The sequence below is a fragment of the Coptis chinensis genome, chromosome 6 (assembly GCF_015680905.1).
Source record: "Coptis chinensis isolate HL-2020 chromosome 6, ASM1568090v1, whole genome shotgun sequence".
Classification (NCBI taxonomy): Eukaryota; Viridiplantae; Streptophyta; class Magnoliopsida; order Ranunculales; family Ranunculaceae; genus Coptis; species Coptis chinensis.
The window spans coordinates 83,340,743-83,360,122 of record NC_141461.1 but is presented as its reverse complement, the minus strand read 5'-3'; the positions used below and the strand labels follow the sequence as shown (position 1 = coordinate 83,360,122).

At 38.0% G+C, this 19,380-nt stretch overlaps 1 protein-coding gene across 1 annotated transcript; it reads left to right on the top strand.

The window, feature by feature from the left end:
• The first annotated feature begins 8,662 nt into the window (after positions 1 to 8,662).
• LOC147494914 (xyloglucan-specific galacturonosyltransferase 1-like) lies at positions 8,663 to 10,491 on the top strand. Its single transcript, XM_086566572.1, has one exon. It carries the CDS (start codon positions 8,663 to 8,665, stop codon positions 10,379 to 10,381), a length of 1,719 nt encoding a protein of 572 aa, XP_086422698.1. The 3' UTR covers positions 10,382 to 10,491.
• Positions 10,492 to 19,380: the final 8,889 nt, after the last annotated feature.

Genomic DNA, 19,380 nt, shown 5'->3' with positions numbered 1-19,380 from the left:
ACCTCGTTTGCAAGCCAGGTAGGATCATCAGGTCGCCTTAGTTATTTATTTTGTAAAAAAGTACAAAAGTATTCAAGCTAAACTTTAACTTTTAATATTTCGAATATGTCAAGATTCATATGTTTATTTGCTTTAGATCTAATTTTGGTTTTGCAATTGGGTTTAAGAATAGGGGAATTAAATTTTGGTGAGTTACCGCTACCAGCGTTGCTCGAACAAGCGTTCAAAATACATACCATGGTATCTAATTCCACTTTCAACAAGGTAATAACTTTTTTGATTTTTTAATTATAATTAGTTATAGTTTTTATATTAATTAAGAATTCGTTGTTGTTTGGGTTAATTTTGGGTTCTGTAGGACATGTTGAAAAAGAGTGTGGGAGTTATGCACAAGTGTGAGGATATGGTAAATAAATTTGAGTTGTTTTATGCTAATGAGACTAAAGAAGATGTTGCTATCACTAATCTCAAGTATATCCTGATAATCATTTATTTATTTATTTATTTTTATTTTTAGTTTTACAAGTGTGTGGTTGTTTGTTATTTTCATTTATATATAGAGTTAAATGAAATACGCGCGTTCGAATTGTTTCAGGAATTATAGAGAAAATCCTAGTAGTTTTTTTCACCAAACGACCTGAATTAGAAAATATGAGGCTAAAGGCTTGGGTTATAGATTTATATAACAATTTTAATGTTACTCAAGTTTTCTATTTGGCCCTTTACTGTTACTAGCTCCGTTAGCTCACTTTGAATACCTGAGATTTCAATTCGGATTATTGATTTGGAGGAAGTTCAAATATTATGATGGTACCTGCTTCATGAAGTTTCTACTAAAAGTTGGATTTTTGGTGAGTTGAAAGAAATTTTATGTACGAGCTTTGGTGGAGCCGCTTCCTATATGGAGTTGGTTTGTATTGTCTTCGCATCCACAACTTATGAAATGTTGTTGGATGAGTTTAGTTTTGTAGAGTGTGTCTTCTTTAGTAGCGAAACTCCATGATTACATTGGTTCCAAATAGTTAGATTTAATTATATAGCCGGTGGAATGGATGCTACAATGCCCCCCAACTGGATTCAACTCAAGCTATTGAAACTACATGTGGGTATGTATGTCTTGGAAGAATGAAATAACAAGAACAAGAATTGAAAGTGGATGGGCAACTAACCTTCAAAAAAGTAATTATCAGAGAGAAGGCAAAGAAAACAATTGAATGAGTATTGTTTACATACTGAACAATGAGAACTCTACTTTGCATAAACCAAGTAATCAACTTCTTTGAAGTTTCCATTAAGAGTGTAGTTTGCATATTTAGTAATGAGAACTCTACTTAACATATGAAAAGTGGTCTTCTCATTTTTATGTGAAGTACTTATTATGATTGCACTTGCAAGAAATATTATTTTCGAACTTTGGAGTCATCATCACTTCGATCTGCTATCTCAGGTACATTTATGCTAACATCTCGATCTACTTGATCTTTTTGGTTTTATAATAGGAAAAATAGTAGGATTTTTCTTTTCTTAGTTTATTCCCTGCGTTGTTACAAATACCTTTCTCGTGTACAAATTCTCATTTGTAGAATATGTGTCGGATCCCTTAATAGTGCAACTGATTCTATTGTTGTTTTAATCAATTAATATCTCTACAACTAATTAATTTGTCTATTCATTATATATGCTCGATCATTAGTGTGTGAGTATAATAAAATAATCCATACGCTCAAAATGGAAGAGCATTCATTAAGTGTGAGGGTGATAGTTCGAATCCATTTGCATCATAACATTTGTACAACACTTGGGTGAGTCTAACTGATTTTGTATCTAGTGTAATTATGGTTGAGAACAAGGTAAGTCTCATGCATAGTTCGATCTTGTCTGCACTTGCCATTGCAACATGGATGTTATGATCAATCCTAACTACACTAGATACAAACAACCGCACTACACTAAAACTAAAAGTAAATAAATAAATAAATAAATGATTGTCATGATATACTTGAGATTAGTGGTAGCAACATCTTCTTTAGTCTCATTAGCATAAAACAACTCAAGTTTATTTACTATATCCTCACACTTGTGCATAGCTTCCACACCCTTTTTCAACATGTCCTATAGAACCCAAAATTAGTCCAAACAACAATGAATTCTTAATTAATATAAAAACTACAATTAATTATAATTAAAAAATCAAAAAAGTTATTACCTTGTTGACAATGGAATTAGATGTCATGGTATGTATTTTTAATGCTTGTTCGTGCAACGCTGGTAGCGGTACGTAACTCACCAAAATTTAATTCCCCCATTCTTAAACCCAACTGCAAAATCGAAATTAAATCTAATGCAAATAAATATATGAATCTTGACATATTCGAAATGTTAAAAATTAAGGTTTAGCTTGAATACCTTTGTACTTCTTTACAAAATAAATAAATAAGCTAGGCAACCTGATGATCCTACCTGGCCTGCAAACGAGGGAAACAGAGAGAGAGGAGAAGAAGAAACACGAAGGTATATGAATAACTAATTTGAGGAGTAACAAATTTGATATAAAAGGGTATGTATTTAAAAAAAAAAAAAAAAAAGGCACGTTTGGTTTTTGCTCGCAACTAAGCGAAACCGGAACCACCTTTATTCACACTTTAAAAAACCGGGTGGGCCTTAGCTGTAATTGCCAAAGTCAATGGAGTTTAGGCTAATAAAGTCCGGAATTTTGGGTTTTATCCCAGTTTTATGGGGAAAAAAAACAAGGTCAAAATATAAATCATGACATTGCGATATCATTGTAAATACGCAATGTTTCCCTACATTAATATGGAAAATGGAAATTTTGGTTAATACGGCAGCATCAATATAATTTGGTCTCTCTCTCTCTCTTGATTTTATAGAGAGCATTGTGACAAATATTTTTTTAGAAACGAGATTTAGGAAGCAAGATTCATTAGTTGACTAATGAGAGAATTGATCATTATTACCTTAGCAGTAGTAGTACGTATTCTTGAACTAATAATTAATGTATGCGTATAACACAGCAAAATTTTAAATTGATCTAATGGAAAAGTTGAAAAGGGTTTGATTGAAAATTTATATACCAATTTATATTTGGGAATGGTTAACTGAACAAAAGAAGCTTAATGAACAAAATAGGTATAAATATTTTATGATACATGAAGAAAGATAAGTAATAAAAGTAGTTAGAAAAAATGTGCTACATAATATCCACTTCTTTTTTTATCTCTTTTCAATGACAAAAACCTATTTTAGAAAAGAGGATGGTTATATGAACTCCACTTAAAGTGACTCCAAAGTTACTCCACTACTAAATACAATGAATTAGAAACTGATTTTTGGTAGAGATGTTCTCCACACAATATAAATCATCCTCATAAAAAAATCAGTTCATTTGAAGATCTACAACATTATCAAAAATCGTGCCCATTTTTTTTTAAATTTATAACAACTTTTGACAAGTCAATTGAGCTGATTTTTTTTTTGTAGAGGTGTTCTTCATCATGTGATGTATATCTCTACAAAAAATTAGCCCTCAATTCATCTCGTAGGTCAACTTTTAGGAGTGGAGTAACTTTGGAGTCATTATAAGGTGGAGTTAATATAACCATTCCCTTTAGAAAAGGGTCCTTTCACACCCCGAATTTCGACAGAATTCGGAAAAACAATATTTGTTCCCAACTCTTCGATTTTTGAGGTGTGATGCACTTTCCACTTCCAAAAACATATCATCTATTTAATTACGCGGATAATTAAAAACCAATAAAATTTTTAAAATAAACAAAAGTCATCTTCATTACCAAAAACTCACAAATATTATTAAATTACAAATCTCATTTCAACCCTCTTTAATTATAATTACAACTGAAAATACAAAACAACATCTATCTCAACTAAAATTTATTACACCTTAAGGGAAAACAAAACATATCCTGAAATGCGACGCTAGCGCAAACCACAAACATCAACCGACCTTCTTTAACACTAAACTTGTCAAGGATTATCAACTATGTTCAATTAATGAACACACCCGATAAGCAAACATACAAATTGGGTCAGCATTATAAACAATGCTGGTGTGAGTAGCTCAAAAATACAAATTATACTTATACATATATATACACAATCCATAAGGCAGTTAGTTCCTCTCCCGAGGCGCCTTAACTTCCAACGACTAATACAACATTCTTATATACACTAATTAAGGTAGGTAATTCCTCCACTGAGACGCTTTAGCTTCCAATTCATTAATAGTAAGGCATTTAGTTTCTCCACCGAAGCGCCTTAGCTTCAAACCGTACTATATCAACTATATCTAATAATCAAATAACAAACATAAACTTACTCTTTACTTACACTGGTATAGGCCAAATCACAAAGTGGGTTACACCTGTATAACTAATCAATTCAACCCACCCTTCTGCAAAACCTTGTGAGGATGCAACCTAAGTTACAATAGAACAAACATATCATATACCTAATTCCAAACATCTCATTTGAACCAACAAGAACCATCTCAAAGACCAATTTCACAACCACCATAAATCATTTATTATCGATTTAATGTACACTTCGATATATCGTCACAATTATTGTTTAGAGTTTATTCAAGTGTCTCTAGAATCACGTCGTCTCTATGTTTTACCTAGTTTCCCTAGCTACCACAATCGCTACCCAACGCCGAACATGTACATCTACATGCCTCCCTTCACATAATGAACCACTCCGTGCATAGTTACGCTAAGCGGGATATCGCATACCAGGTAACCCTCATACAAAAGCCATTATGTGAGTACTACCACTATTCAGCATAAAATATCGCGCGCATCTCTTTCTAATTTTGCGAATGGAATAATCAAGCCACTATTCGGCTACGATTGCCCAATACATGGGTCAATCAACATCTTATATATACACCCTATACAAGGGCCAATCATATCACATACGCCCATCACAAGGGCAAATCCTCTGAGCTGTGGTAGCTAGGTTTTAGGATTTTCGTTACGTAATTTATTCAGGTTTCACACATTTATATCTCATAATAATTCTTGTTCTATCTCATGCCAGTATACTTAATTATATTGAAGCTCAACGTTTTCCGTTATAATACAATCCACATTATCACGTGCCAATACTATTCATTGCACGGTATCTAAGCATCTCTATATCAAATCTCAAAACTTATTATTTTACGTGCCAATCATATATTGCACTACACCATATGGAATATTTCAAGCCTTCATAAATACTACAATTCATTAAAGTAGCAACTCATAATAGTAATCAATCATGGAACGTATTCATTCAATATATTTATGTGAACTCAATTCCCCATCAAAGACACACATTATTTTCATTTGTGCACAATATAAATAGTAAATAAATAATCAAATTATATGTCCATTCTACCAATGTCAAAATAAAATGACTTTAAAAAGAAAGAACAACTCAAGTCCAAATAGCATGCATAATTATTCGAGTCCAAATCACAAGTCAAATCAATCTGATCAACCGTCAAAAGCCCAAAACTAAAGTCCATGAATCTAAGTTCGTATGTAGCTTAATTCTCATAAAAACGTATATATCTAAGTCTTATACGAATTCCCCTCTTGTTACATGCCAATATTTATATGTTTTACACACTACTCACGATAATCTTAATTAGATGATGACAAACAAGGTTATGCAAATTTTTGACAACATTTTATTATTACATTTGTCCATAAAATTAAATATGTAAAAATCTGAAAAAAAATCAACATTCCACAGTCAACGGTCAATGGTCAACAGTGAATGGTCAATGTCAAAGTCAACATGTCATTTCCATGTTCAAAAGGTTCAGGGTCATAGCCATGGTTCATGGCTAAGGTCATAGTTCATGTCATGGCTAATGTAAAGGTGCATAGATCATGGGCTCATGGCTAAGGTCATGGTTCGGACCCAACTAGCCAAGCCTATGACTCAACCAAAATTCAAATAATGTTAGCCAGATCCAACATAAAAGCCAAACCAGAAACCGGCCCAACAATGGATTTAGCCCAACTAGAAATATCTAAAAGAAACAGATCCACTTAAAACAATAATGGCCCAGCCCACAAAAATAAAAGAAAACCGGCCCATGTACACAAAAAATAGAACTGGCCCCAACTAAAATAGAACCGGCCCAACTCAAAACTAAAGACTTTGGCCCAAAGCCCAAAAACTGAAACCGGCCCAAACCAAATAGATTTCGGCCCAAGGCCCAACCAACCAAACAGTTGTCTCCCTCACCTCCAGCAGCTTCTCCTCTGCGAATTCCGGCCACCACCATCTCTCCTCTTCATCCCTTTTCAACCCAGCGGTTTTGGTCCTAGATTAAAACCCCAACACTTTAATACACACAACAATCGATTTTGTTAACTTCCGAAAACACTCCCTAACAGATCTCAACCGCCCTTAACCGCCATTACCAACCCTTCAAAGCTCCGAACAACACCCAATCTCCAGCGCGCCATCACCCCACTACCACTAAACCTAAATTAACCAACACAACACAAAAATAACAATTCAATTAATATACCACCACCACCACCACAACAGTACCATAGTATCACACTCGCGCCCCCATTAATAGCTTCGATCTTGAAGCTTTGACAGAACCCAACCAAACCTCCATTCACATACCCAACCCTTTACAATAACAACCCAACACTCTTTAATCATACCACAACACTACAAGTTCAAACCACAGCAAAGAGTTCAAACAAATAAAGGCAGGACGATTCTTGGGCTCGCGCCATCATTAAAAAGCCCATTATGCTTCAGCACTCTATTTTTCAGAGTTCCCCAATTCACAGTTACAAAACAATATGCTAACAACATTTACTGCAATTCGGCAGGATGAAAAATATCGACAGTAAAGCAGAACAATAAAAATGTATACTGAGCGGAAACAAAACTCTGACAGTAAAGCTTTTTCTGCAGATTCGGTAAAATAAATTTAAAATATAACTACTCACATTAAGTAAAAGCTCCACGAATCTCTCCTAGTCCGAATCGTCGCGCTCCAACCCTCTAGCAAGCGAGTTTCCTTATCTCCGCCTCTATTTTATTTTATTTTTATCTAAAAACCCTATTCTCTGAAAAAATATGAATATATACCTGGGTTTGAAACCTAAGCCCAATCAGACTCAGGCCCAGAAATTATATCCACATATTCCAAATCTAATCCAACAAATTTTAAATAAAAAAAATAAATTAATAAATAAATGCGGATTACAAATACGGGCGTTACATGTCCTGTATTAGGCACTCATTAAATTGGATTAGGCAACCCCCCAAAAAAACAAAAATATTACAAGTTTGCCATATTACAAGTTTGCTATCAAAGGTCAGGCCCAACAACCAATCCAACCGGTCTCGCCATAACGAACCCCTTGGGTCGTTTGAGTGTACACTCAAGTGGTCTGCATGTATCGTTTGAGACAAAACTCTTGGTTTTTTGTTAGACGACATGGCGGGGTCGTTTGGGGACTCTCTTGGGCGACATGGCGGGGTCGTTTGGGGACTCTCTTGAACGACATGGCGGGGGGCTGGGTCGTTTAGACTTAAAAAATTCGGTTTGTTTGTCACGATGTTCATTTTAAAAATCAACTTCCACTTAATCAACCCAAACTCAAACTCAAACTCGAAAATGACTTCATCAAGCTTGGGCAAACTCGAACTCAAGTTTAATCAACCCAATCTTCCACCCAAACTCCAAAAAAATATCAAGTTTAAAATCATCAAGTTTAATCAACCCAATCTTCCACCCAATTAAATTTAATCAACCTAATCAAGTTTAATCAACCCAACCAAGTTTGAGTATATACTCAAATTGGGTGAAATCGCCAACTTCAATTCTCATTGTTGATTCACAACTCAACACTCGAAGTATGAACACGATAGAAAACTCGAAGTTTTTTTTTTTTTTTTTTTGGGTTCAGTCTCACGAGAGAGATGATGCCGGCTACAAAAGGTTTGAAAAAAATAGTAGCTGGTGTGCGTTGAGGGGGGGTATTGGGATATTGTTGTTGGACTTAGTTGTCAGGCTTGGGCCGGAGGTTGCCTAATGCAATTTGATGAGTGCCCGATTAAATCACCTTAGAAAATTGGGCAACCAGTTACCAAAAAAAAATAAAAAATTGGGCAAACGTACTCACTTCCGGTTCCACTCCTTGCACAAAACCTCGGTCATCTTTCATAATTGTCATTTTTCATATCAATTTTTTTATCAATGTTTTAAGTACTTCTAGTTCCTATTTTTCTAATACTAGTACTACATAATAATGAAACAAAACAATTGTCGAAATTAGCACCTGATGTTATTTTGGATGCAGGTCATGCAACTTGATTTATGATATCACTATAAAAGTATAGAGTACATAAAGAATGAACATAGAATATAGTCGGTAATTTTAACAAGCTTGTTTATATAATTTGTTTCAAACGTGCAGTACTCTTGTATGAGCTAGCCTCACAGATTCCGTGCTACCACGTTTGTGACTTGTGAGAAGGTAGGTGGCACTACTTGGAAATGTGGTGCAGCACTAACACTAAGACTTTTCATTACTACAAAACCAGATGAATCGATTAAAATCTCAAACACAATACTAATCAATTCTCATTACAAGATATGGCTCTTACTGTCTTAAGGAAAAAAGGCAGCAAAGAACCAAAAAAATCGAAAGGCAAAGCATCTCTGCTCAGTTCACTTTTATGTGGATGTCTATACCATATCCCAGCGGCATTACTCTTTTTGGTGATCATCCTTATTTGGTCTTCTTCCACTGCGATAATATCTGGGTCTTTCGTCCATGTTTGTGTATCATCGCGAAAGCTCAATAACCTTTATTGTCTGTCTGCAGGTGCTCAGCCCAATTTTGAAGTCCCAATTCCGCTCATTAGTAACGCAACTATTGCGTCTAGTGACATTGTCAAGTCCAGTACTACTGTCAGTAACAATGTTGAAGAGAAGTCGAATGGGGATGCTTTTGATGTTATTCGTGAAATTTCAAATACAACTACAAGCAATAATAGCGTTAACGAAAACAATGCAAGTAGCATCAGCAAAGATGAGGAGTATTTGAATGCCGTAAAAGATGTTGAAGCACAACTACAAGTTCATCGTTCTTGGATATCTAGCTCAAGCAACAATATGGTTTGTGCTGGACGGGGAATATTTGTCTATGATCTGCCTCCTAAGTTCAATAAAGACCTTGTGGAACAATGCGACGACATGGTCCCATGGGCTAACTTTTGTGACTATTTCAAAAATGACGCAATGGGAGAGCCAATTCCAAAACTTGGGAAGGGATGGCATAGTACTCATCAGTATGCACTCGAACCAATCTTCCACTCGAGGGTGTTAAAGCATCCTTGTAGAGTTCATAATGAGAAAGAAGCTAAGCTTTTTTATGTTCCTTATTACGGTGGATTGGACATCTTGAGATGGCATTTTAAGAATGTGTCCGACAATGTTAAGGACTCTCTGGGCTTGGAACTAATGCAATGGCTCGGAATGCAAAAACCATGGGACCGGAACAATGGGAAAGATCACGTTTTCGTCTTGGGTAAGATTTCATGGGACTTCAGGCGGCGAGAGAATGATCCTGCTTCATGGGGTACTACTTTCTTAAAGCACCATCAAATGCAAAATCCGTTGAAACTCTTGATTGAGAGACAACCATGGCATATTAATGACATTGGCGTACCTCATCCAACAAATTTCCACCCTCATACAGACGATGATATTATTGAATGGCAAACGAAAATAATAAGCTCGAATCGTGATAATCTCATAAGTTTTGCAGGAGCTGCGCGGCCTGATGCCCCCAAGAACATAAGGTCTGTTTTGATCAAACAGTGCACTTCAAGAAACGATACTACTTGTCGGTTTCTTGACTGCAGGTCTGGTAGTTGTGATCAACCAGAAACGATAATCGAGTTGTTCATGCAATCAGAATTCTGTCTTCAGCCTCCAGGTGATAGTCCAACAAGAAAATCATTTTTCGACTCATTGGTATCAGGTTGCATTCCAGTTCTCTTCAGCCCCTTCACTGCTTACTACCAATATCCATGGCATTTACCACAAGACCACAGTCGATATTCTGTGTTTATAGATCAAGAAGAAGTGAGACAGGGGAATGTCAATGTGGTGGAAAGGCTCATGAAATTGTCCAAAACGGAGAGAGATGATATGAGGAGATATATAGTATATGAACTGTTGCCTGGACTTATATATGGGGATTCAAGTTCCGAATTCGACAAGTTTCAGGATGCCTTCTCTATATCCATGAACAATCTTGTCGACCGTGTTACTGGATTATCATCAAATGCTCAGTCGATCGTTTGATATTTTCTTCTTCTTCTTTTGATTGATTGTTTTATTTGTTTATAGAAAGACTTGAAGTACATGTATAAAAGATTTAACTGATTATAAATGCGTCCTAATTGTCCAAGGAAAATCTCTTGACAGGGGTGTGTGAGATCACAAGGATCATTTTGAAGTTGGCATTTGTAGATTTCACCCTTTAGTCCATTATTTAAAAATCTCAGTGCAAACTTGAATGCCAACACTACATCATAAATATCAGCACACGGATATTCATTTTTTGGATCAAGTTGTGTTATACTACCCCGACTTCTCAATATTAGTCAATGGCACTCCTCAAGGTTACTTTGCAGGCAAAAGAGGACTTAGGAAAGGGGATGGGGATCCACTATCTCCTTACCTTTTTGTCCTTGTGAGTTGTGATGGAGATTCTTAGTGGTCTACACTCTAAAAGCTTCACGGACAAAAGAATTAAATCTCATTCGAAGTGTAATAAGCTTTCATTGACACATTTATGCTTTGCAGATTACATCCTTCTCTTTTGCAAAGGCGATGAGCAGTCAATTAATGCAGTTAAGTCAGACTTAGACAAGTTTTCTAAGCTCACTGGTCTCACTCTCAACCCTACCAAAACTATGTTAGGGTATGGAACCGTCTAGCTTTGCCTCGGTGTCCGACCATGTCGATCTTCAGCATGTTTTCATTCTGAGAAGAGGGCGCGCTCACGCTTCTCTAAAGCCAGGACCAAGGGGCGCACGCGCTAAAGTTACTGGAAGTTGGAAACGAAGAAGGCGACGCCCGCGCTCCACCTTTCCGGAATTTTGACAGTTTGTCGATATTTTAGCCCAAAGCCCATTTTCTCACATTTTTCTATGTGTACCATATATAAAGGAAATAGATTAGGGTTTTGAGACAACTTTTGAGAGATTCATTTCATGGGAATTGTGGGAGCTCGATTGAGCTAGGGTTTGAGTGAGGCCTCTTGTTATTGATTCTAGTTACCTCTTGTAAACTCTCCAATCTTTACTATAAAAGAAACTCGGCTCTTGTGTGGACGTAGATAACATTTACCGAACCACCTTAAATCTTTGTGTCTCTTTGCATTTACTTATATATTTATTGTTTGCTATGAATTGTGATGATAAATTAGTGGTTTTGCTTTATTGAGTTTGTTGTGATAACTACTAAAGTCTTGGGTGGGTGATTTCTTTGGTGTGAGCTCAATTAAGAGAAATAATTTGGGATAGAAAGTAACTAGGTTGAGGTGTGACTTCCTAGTGAAATCTCCCAACAAGTGGTATCAGAGCTTGGTTCTTGAATCATAGATACAAGATGTTTGAAAAAAGACTACACCTTTAGCATTGAAAGCTAGGTGTTTGTAGAAATTCCTCTGAGAGTTTCTCCACCGTTGTTTTGGTTCATTGGAAGTCATGACGACCGATAAAGAAAGCTACAAGATAGAGAAGTTTGATGGTACAAACTTCGGCTATTGGAAGATGCAAATTGAGAACGTACTCTATCAAAATGATTTGATGGAAACTTTGATAAGTGAGAAGCCTGATGAGATTCCGCAAGGCATATGGGATTTGCAAGATAGAAAGGCATTGGCCACAATCCGATTGACTCTCTCAAAGTCGGTAGCCTTCAATATTAAAACTAAGAAGACAGCAAAGTCTCTCATGGACGCACTTACTACCATGTACGAACAACCCTCGGCCGCGAACAAAGTCTATTTGATCACCAATCTGTTTAGTATAAAAATGTCGGAGGGGACCTCTTTCAAGGATCACCTAAATGAATTCAACCAAACTAAGGACCAATTAGAGTCGGTTGAGATTACATTTAGTGATGAGGTGCTAGCCTTGGCGATACTTGGATAATTGCCTCCAAGTTGGAAGGCGGCTATTAGTGGCTCTGCGGGAATGACCAAGTTGAAGTTTGAACACATTGTTAGTATGGTACTAACCGAGGAAATCCGGAGACAGGATAGTCTTTCAACTTCAGGGTCGGCATTGAGTACTAAAAGTAGAGGAAGAAATTCATACAGGAGTCGTGGTAAGAAAAAAGGGAGGGGGAGATCAAAATCTCAAGCCCCCTGATTGCAAAGCGTTGAACACAATCCTCGAGATATAAGTGAAGTCATATGCTACAATTGTGGTAAGCCTGGCCACTATAGTAGCAATTGCACACCAAGAAACAACAACAATATTAATAGGAACAAGAAAAAGAATCAAGAAGCTAATATTGTTGAGATGGTAGATGATGCTTTAATATGTTCGATAGAGCATAAGAATGAATCTTAGGTACTTGATTCTAGTGCATCTTTCCATGTTACCTCACATTGAGTTCTTTGAGAACTACACCGAAGGTGACTTTGGAATGGTCTTTCTCGGCAAAGGTGACGTGCATGTCAAGATGAATGGCTCGTCATGGTTGTTGAGGGACATCAGACACGTTCCGGATTTGAGGAAGAATTTGATTTCTGTGGGGCAATTGGCAAGTGAAGGATTTGTTACAGTCTTCACCGATGATACTTGAAAGGTCTCGAAGGGTTTAATGGTTGTTGCAAATGGTAAGAAAGATGGTACTCTTTACATGACTACACATGGTTGTGAGTCGATTGCCGTGGCACATGGCAAAGAGGATCCGAATATTTGGCACCACAGACTTGGTCACATGAGTGATAAAGGAATGCAAATCCTTCACTCTTCTGGTAAACTCCCAAAGTTACAGTCGACTGAAATTGACTACTTCTGTGAGAACTGTGTATTTTGAAAGCAGAAGCGGGTGAGTTTTCAGAATATGGGTCAGACTCCGAAAGCTAACAAGCTTCAGTTGATTCATACAGATGTCTGGGGGCCAGCTAATGTCTCTTCACTTGGCGGAAAGTTATATTTTGTGACTTTCATTTATGACCATACTAGGAAGGTGTGAGTCTATTTCTTGAGACACAAGTCAGAGTATTTGAAGTGTTCAAGACTTGGAAGGCTATGGTTGAGAATGAGACAAGCTTGAAAGTAAAGAAGCTGAGATCTGACAACGGTGGAGAGTATAAGGATTCAAGTTTTAAGAAGTATTGTGTTGACAATGGCATCAAGATGGAAAAGACTTTGCCAGGGACACCTCAACAGAATGGAGCAGATGAATAGAACACTGACAGAGAGAGATAGGTGTATACGTACACTAGCAAGCTTGCCCAAGTAGTTCTGGGCAAAAAGTGTTAGCACAACAGCTTACTTAATCAATAAGGGACCGTCAGTACCTTTGGATTTTAAGATTCCAGAGGAAGTGTGGAGCGGGAAAGATGTGAACTTTTCCCATTTGAAGGTGTTTGGTTGTGTGTCCTACGTCCACATTAGTGACCAAGCTAGAAGCAAGTTTGATGCTAAGTCACTAAAGTGTACCTTTATCGGCTATGGCGGTGATGATTTTGGGTATTATTTTTGGGATGATCAAAATCGGAAAATCATTCGTAATAGAGATGTTGTGTTTAATGAGAAAGTGATGTACAAGGACATAGATGAAGCACAAACCAAGAAATCGGTTACAAAGAGTGGCATAGAGTATGTTGAGTTGGAAAACTTTGATGTAAGTCGTGGTATAGTGGGAGCCCCACAGTCAAAGGATGACAGTAGTAGTGACTCAGATAACAATGAGGATACTACACCACCGAGTCCATCTCCACCTCGTGTCCCAAGGAAGACATCCAGGCCACATGTACCGAGTACGAGATATTCACCCTCCACTTATGTGAATAACTTGCTACTTACTGATGGTGGCGACCCTCAATGCTATGATGAAGCATTGGAGGCGAGTGATGCAAGCAAGTGGGAGCTTGCTATGCAAGATGAGATGAAGTCCCTCATTTCTAATGGCACTTGGGAGTTAGCCAAATTACCCATGGGCAAGAAGACTTTATAGAACAAATGGGTGTTTAAAGTCAAAAAGGAACATGATGGTTCCAAGAGATACAAAACAAGGCTAGTAGTCAAGGGTTTTCAGCAAAAAACAGGTATTGACTTCACAGAGATATTCTCCCTAGTGGTGAAACTGAATACTATCCGGTCAGTGTTGAGTATTGTTGCAGCGGAAGATTTATATCTTGAGCAGTTGGATGTTAAAACTGCCTTCTTCCATGGTGACCTGGTTGAGGAAATTTACATGCAGCAATCTGAGGGTTTCATCAAGAAGGGTAAAAAGAATATGGTATGCAGGCTCAGAAAGAGCTTGTATGGTTTGAAATAAGCCCCTAGGCAGTGATACAGGAAGTTTGATAACTTCATGCAAGGAAATGGCTACTATAAGTGCAACGCTGACCATTGTTTCTACTTTAAGAGGTTCGACTCCAGCTACATCATCCTATTACTATATATTGATGATATGTTAATTAGTAGTGAGTTCTGATATGTCAGAAATTGGGAGATTGAAAGAGAAGTTGGCAAGTGAGTTCTCTATAAAGGACTTGGGTGTAGCAAAATAGATTTTAGGGATGAGGATCAGAAGAGATAGATAGAAAGGTATTATGGAGTTGTCTGAGGCTGAGTATCTTGAGAAGGTATTGAAGAGGTTCAACATGGGTGGTGCGAAACCAGTTTGCACACCTTTGGTAGTCCACTTCAAGTTGTTCAAGGAACACTCTCCCAAGACTGTTGAGGAAAGAAACTTCATGGCTAAGGTACCATACACCTCTGCCATTGGAAGTCTTATGTATGTCATGGTTTGCATTCGTTCGGATATAGCCCAAGTAGTGGGAGCTGTTAGTAGATTTATGTCTAATCCTGGCAAACAATGTTGGGAAGCCATGAAGTGGATATTGAGATATCAGAGAGGTACTACTGAGAAATGCCTATGTTATGGAAGGGGTGTTGTGAACTTGCAAGGGTATGTGAATGCCGATTTTGTAGTTAAGGCAGATCGCAGAAGAAGCACTACTGGTTATGTCTTTACAAAGATGTGCTACGCAATGAGTTAGATTTTCGATTCTGAGAAGATTGTTGCTTTGTCTACCCACGCAGTATGTATGTGGTTCTGAGAGGCAAGCAAGGAGATGATTTGGTTACAGGGATTGATGGAAGAGCTTGGGATGAAGCAAGAGAGGAGTGTGTTACACAGTGACAGTCAGAGTGTTGTACATCTTGCTAAGAATTCCTCTTTTCATTCTAATACCAAGCACATTGGTCTTCGGTATTATTTTATCCGATCTCTGTTGGAGGATAAGGTTTTGGCACTTGAAAAGATCCAAGGGAGTGAGAATCCGGCGGATATGTTGACCAAGACCGTGCCTACTGAGAAGTTGAAGTTGTGTTCAACTTCGGTCGGTCTTCTTGCTTGAAGACCATGATGGATGAGCCGAGTGTTTCATTAGTAAATTGGATTTGGATTGAGTTGTTACAATTAAGATGTGATGGGTCTATAGAATCTCGAAGGTTCCAAGTGGGAGATTGTTAGGTTATGGAACCGTCGAGCTTTGCTCCGGTGTTCGACCATGTCGATCTTCAGCATGTTTTCATTCTGAGAAGAGGGGTCGCCCGCGCTTCTCTACAGCTAGGACCAAGGGGCGCACGCACTAAAGTTACTGGAAGTTGGAAACGAAGAAGGCGCGCACGTGCTTTCCTTTGCCTTGTCAAAGGCGTGCCCGCGCTCCACCTTTCCAAAATTTTGACACTTTGTTGATATTTCAGCCCAAAGCCCATTTTCTCACCTTTTTCTGTGTGTACCTATATAAATGAAATATATTAGGGTTTTGAGACAACTTTTGAGAGATTTATTTTATGGGAATTGTGGGAGCTCTATTGAGCTAGGGTTTAAGTGGGGCCTCTTGTTCTTGATTCTAGTTACCTCTTGTAAACTCTCCAATCTTTACTATAAAGGAAACTCGGCTCTTGTGTGGACGTAGGTAATATTTACCAAACCACCTTAAATTTTTTTGTCTTTTTGCATTTACTTTCATATTTATTATTTGCTATGAATTGTGATGATAAATTAGTGGTTTTGCTTTGTTGAGTTTGTTGTGATAACTACCAAAGTCTTTGGTGGGTGATTTCCTTGGTGTGAGCTCCAAGAGAAATCATTTGGGATAGAAAGTAACTAGGTTGAGGAGTGACTTCCTAGTGAAATCTCCCAACAAACTACACTTTTAGTCGGGAGCATGACTGAAGAAAAAGGAAAGCTACTTGCTGACTGTATGGGAGTGAGCACTGCCACACCACAAATCAATTATTTGGGATTGGCTCTTATTACTTCAAGATTGGGCTCTAAAGACTGCCTCCCGTTGAATGGAAGGACTACAAAGAGAATTTCCAACTGGAAAAATAGGTTTATGTTATATGCAGGCAGACTTGAATTGGTCCAATCAGTTCTCTCTTCATTTGACACTTACTAGACAAAGTCATGCAAACTTGTAACAAGTTTCTTTGGTCGGGCCCTAGTATGCAAAGCAAAATTCACCCAGCTAGTAGTGACACTTTAAGGAAGAGGAAATCGGAAGGGGGTCTGGACATACTTGACTCAAAGGTATGAAACTCAGCTACTTATTGTGGCCTAGTATACAAAATAAGAAGATTCCCTTTGGTCGAAATGGGCCGGATATGGTTCTAGCTCATAAAGACTAAACATTTTTGGTCTATGAAGATCCCTAGAGACAACTCATGGGTGTGGCGAAATATTCTTAAACAAAGACCAATAGCAACCAAGTATATAAGGTGCATGATCATTAATGGCGATGGCACGAGGCCACTTCATTATGGCATGACCTATGGTGCTGTAGTGAGCCACTCAGGCTCAATATTGAAGGCAAGAGCTATCATTCAGCTACCTGAAAATGCAGCTGTAGTCAAAGAGCTCATTCGCCATGGAAGTTGGAATAATATAGTTCTATCTATGCAAACTGGATGGACCAGTCAGAATATATATGACTCTTTCCACCATCATCCACTCACTCCTTCCTAAATATCGGGTCATCTGGACTGTGACGAGCTCCGGGAAATTCACAACCAAGTTTTCCTATCAAGCTCTTAAAGGGTTCAAGCCTAAAGTAGCTTGGTATAGGCTAGTATGGTAAGCTTGTTACTCCTAGGCATTCCTTCACCACTTGGCAACTATTTTTTGGCTCTCGATCTTCTTACCCAGGATAGACTAGTCAATAGAAAATGCCTTAATCATTCATCATGTTGCCTATGTAATGCTGGGAGGGAGAACTCTAAGCATCTCTTTTTCGACTGCGCGCAACTTCACTAAGAAGGTGTGGGGAGCTATTAAAAAGGAAATGGGATTGAACGAGTATGTTAAGGACTCAAACTCTAAGTGGCTCGATATACTTATGCAATGCAGGTTCAACAATCTAAAAACAGAGATGCTTGAAGCTTTTGTCTGCTCCACTATCAATGCTATATAGACAGAGAGAAATTATAGAAGGTTTAGAGGCAAATAAGAAGACCACAATGCCTTAAGAGCCAAGATAGTTAGTCAACAGAAGGCATCCCTTCAAAGCCAACTCAAAGACATAAAGGACTCTCCTGCTGCTAGAAGAATTCTGCAAAAGCTCAACCTTCAGGTTCAGTACACAATCAAGGTGCGTGCCAACAGTGTGTGACTGGGACTAGCGTGCATACGGAGATGTTACTCTAAACCCGGATGGTACAGTTAGCAACTCCACCACTGGATATGGAGGAGTGATAAAGGATCATTTAGGTATTGTTCTAGTAATGTACAAGGGCAACTACAACTCTAACTAAGTTCTGCTACAATAGCTCAAGGCAATTGAAGTGGTTGCAAGTTGTTGAACCTGAAAATAGTATTAGTTACTTCTGATTCTTTTAGAACAATTCAGATTATCAATGGATTAGAGAATGCCCCTTGGTATTGCTGGAACATTGTTCAAGCAATTAAGCTTCTCAATCTGTGGTTTGATAAGATTGATTTCAAGCATACCTATGGGGAAACCAATAGGGCAGCAGACTGACTTCTTGTAATTCTCCTTTCAATATGTATTATTTTGCACCTCTTGAACTAGAACTCCATATGATTGTAAATGAGGATGCAGTTGATGTTGGAGTTATCCCTCACATGAGGAGAAAAGGAGTTCAGCTTGATTGGAGAAGCCTGAGCGCGCATGCGCTCCTATTAGTCTTGCTCAAGGCGCGCCCTGCGCCCATGCCTTGGACGACCTCTAGTGTTTTTAGGGCACGTGCTTGACTTTGGCCTTTGCCCAAGGCGCGCCCGCGCCCATGCCTATTTTCGTCAGGATTTCTATTTTTGTGAAACCGCGAGTTTTCAATATAAGGTTTGGGTTTTTGGCAAAACCTAACACATGCTTAGACACGAAAATACACAACACACAGAGAGGAAACCCAATCTTGAAAGCAATCAAGATTGAGGGATAACCTTTATAGAAAAATAACCCTGTAAAGAGAGAGGAGTGATCTAGTAGGATGAGAGACTGAAAGAAGTGATTGTAATCTTCCTTCCCACTTTATAAAAGGATTAGCTCTTGTGGAAGTAGGCACCATTGGCCGAACCACGGTATATCTTTGTGTTGTGGTATACTTTTACTGCTTTTACATTATTATTTGTTGTTAATAGTTATTTAACGAGTTGGGCATGTTAGTTTAGTCATAGAGAATATTTAGATTGTTGATTGGAGTTATTATTGTTCAAATACAAGTTATCTGTGTAGTGGGAAATCGATTGGTATCGATGTTAAACCCCAACAAGTGGTATTAGAACCAGGTTAGATTAGCCTAGAGTGTTATCCAAATCTTGGTCGGAAGGTGTTTGACAAAACTCCTGAGAAAAGTTTTGAGTTTAAATAACTTGTAGAGATGGACAATTCCGTGAACACTCGCATGACGAGTCTGAATAGGAAAAACTACACCATTTGGAAAGCCAAGATGGAAGACTTGCTTTATTGCAAAGACTTGGCACAACCCATTGAGAATGGAGGAGAAAGACCGGAATCGGTTACTGCGGCTGAGTGGAGCAAGCTTGATTGAAAATTAATTGGGTACATTCGACAATGGATT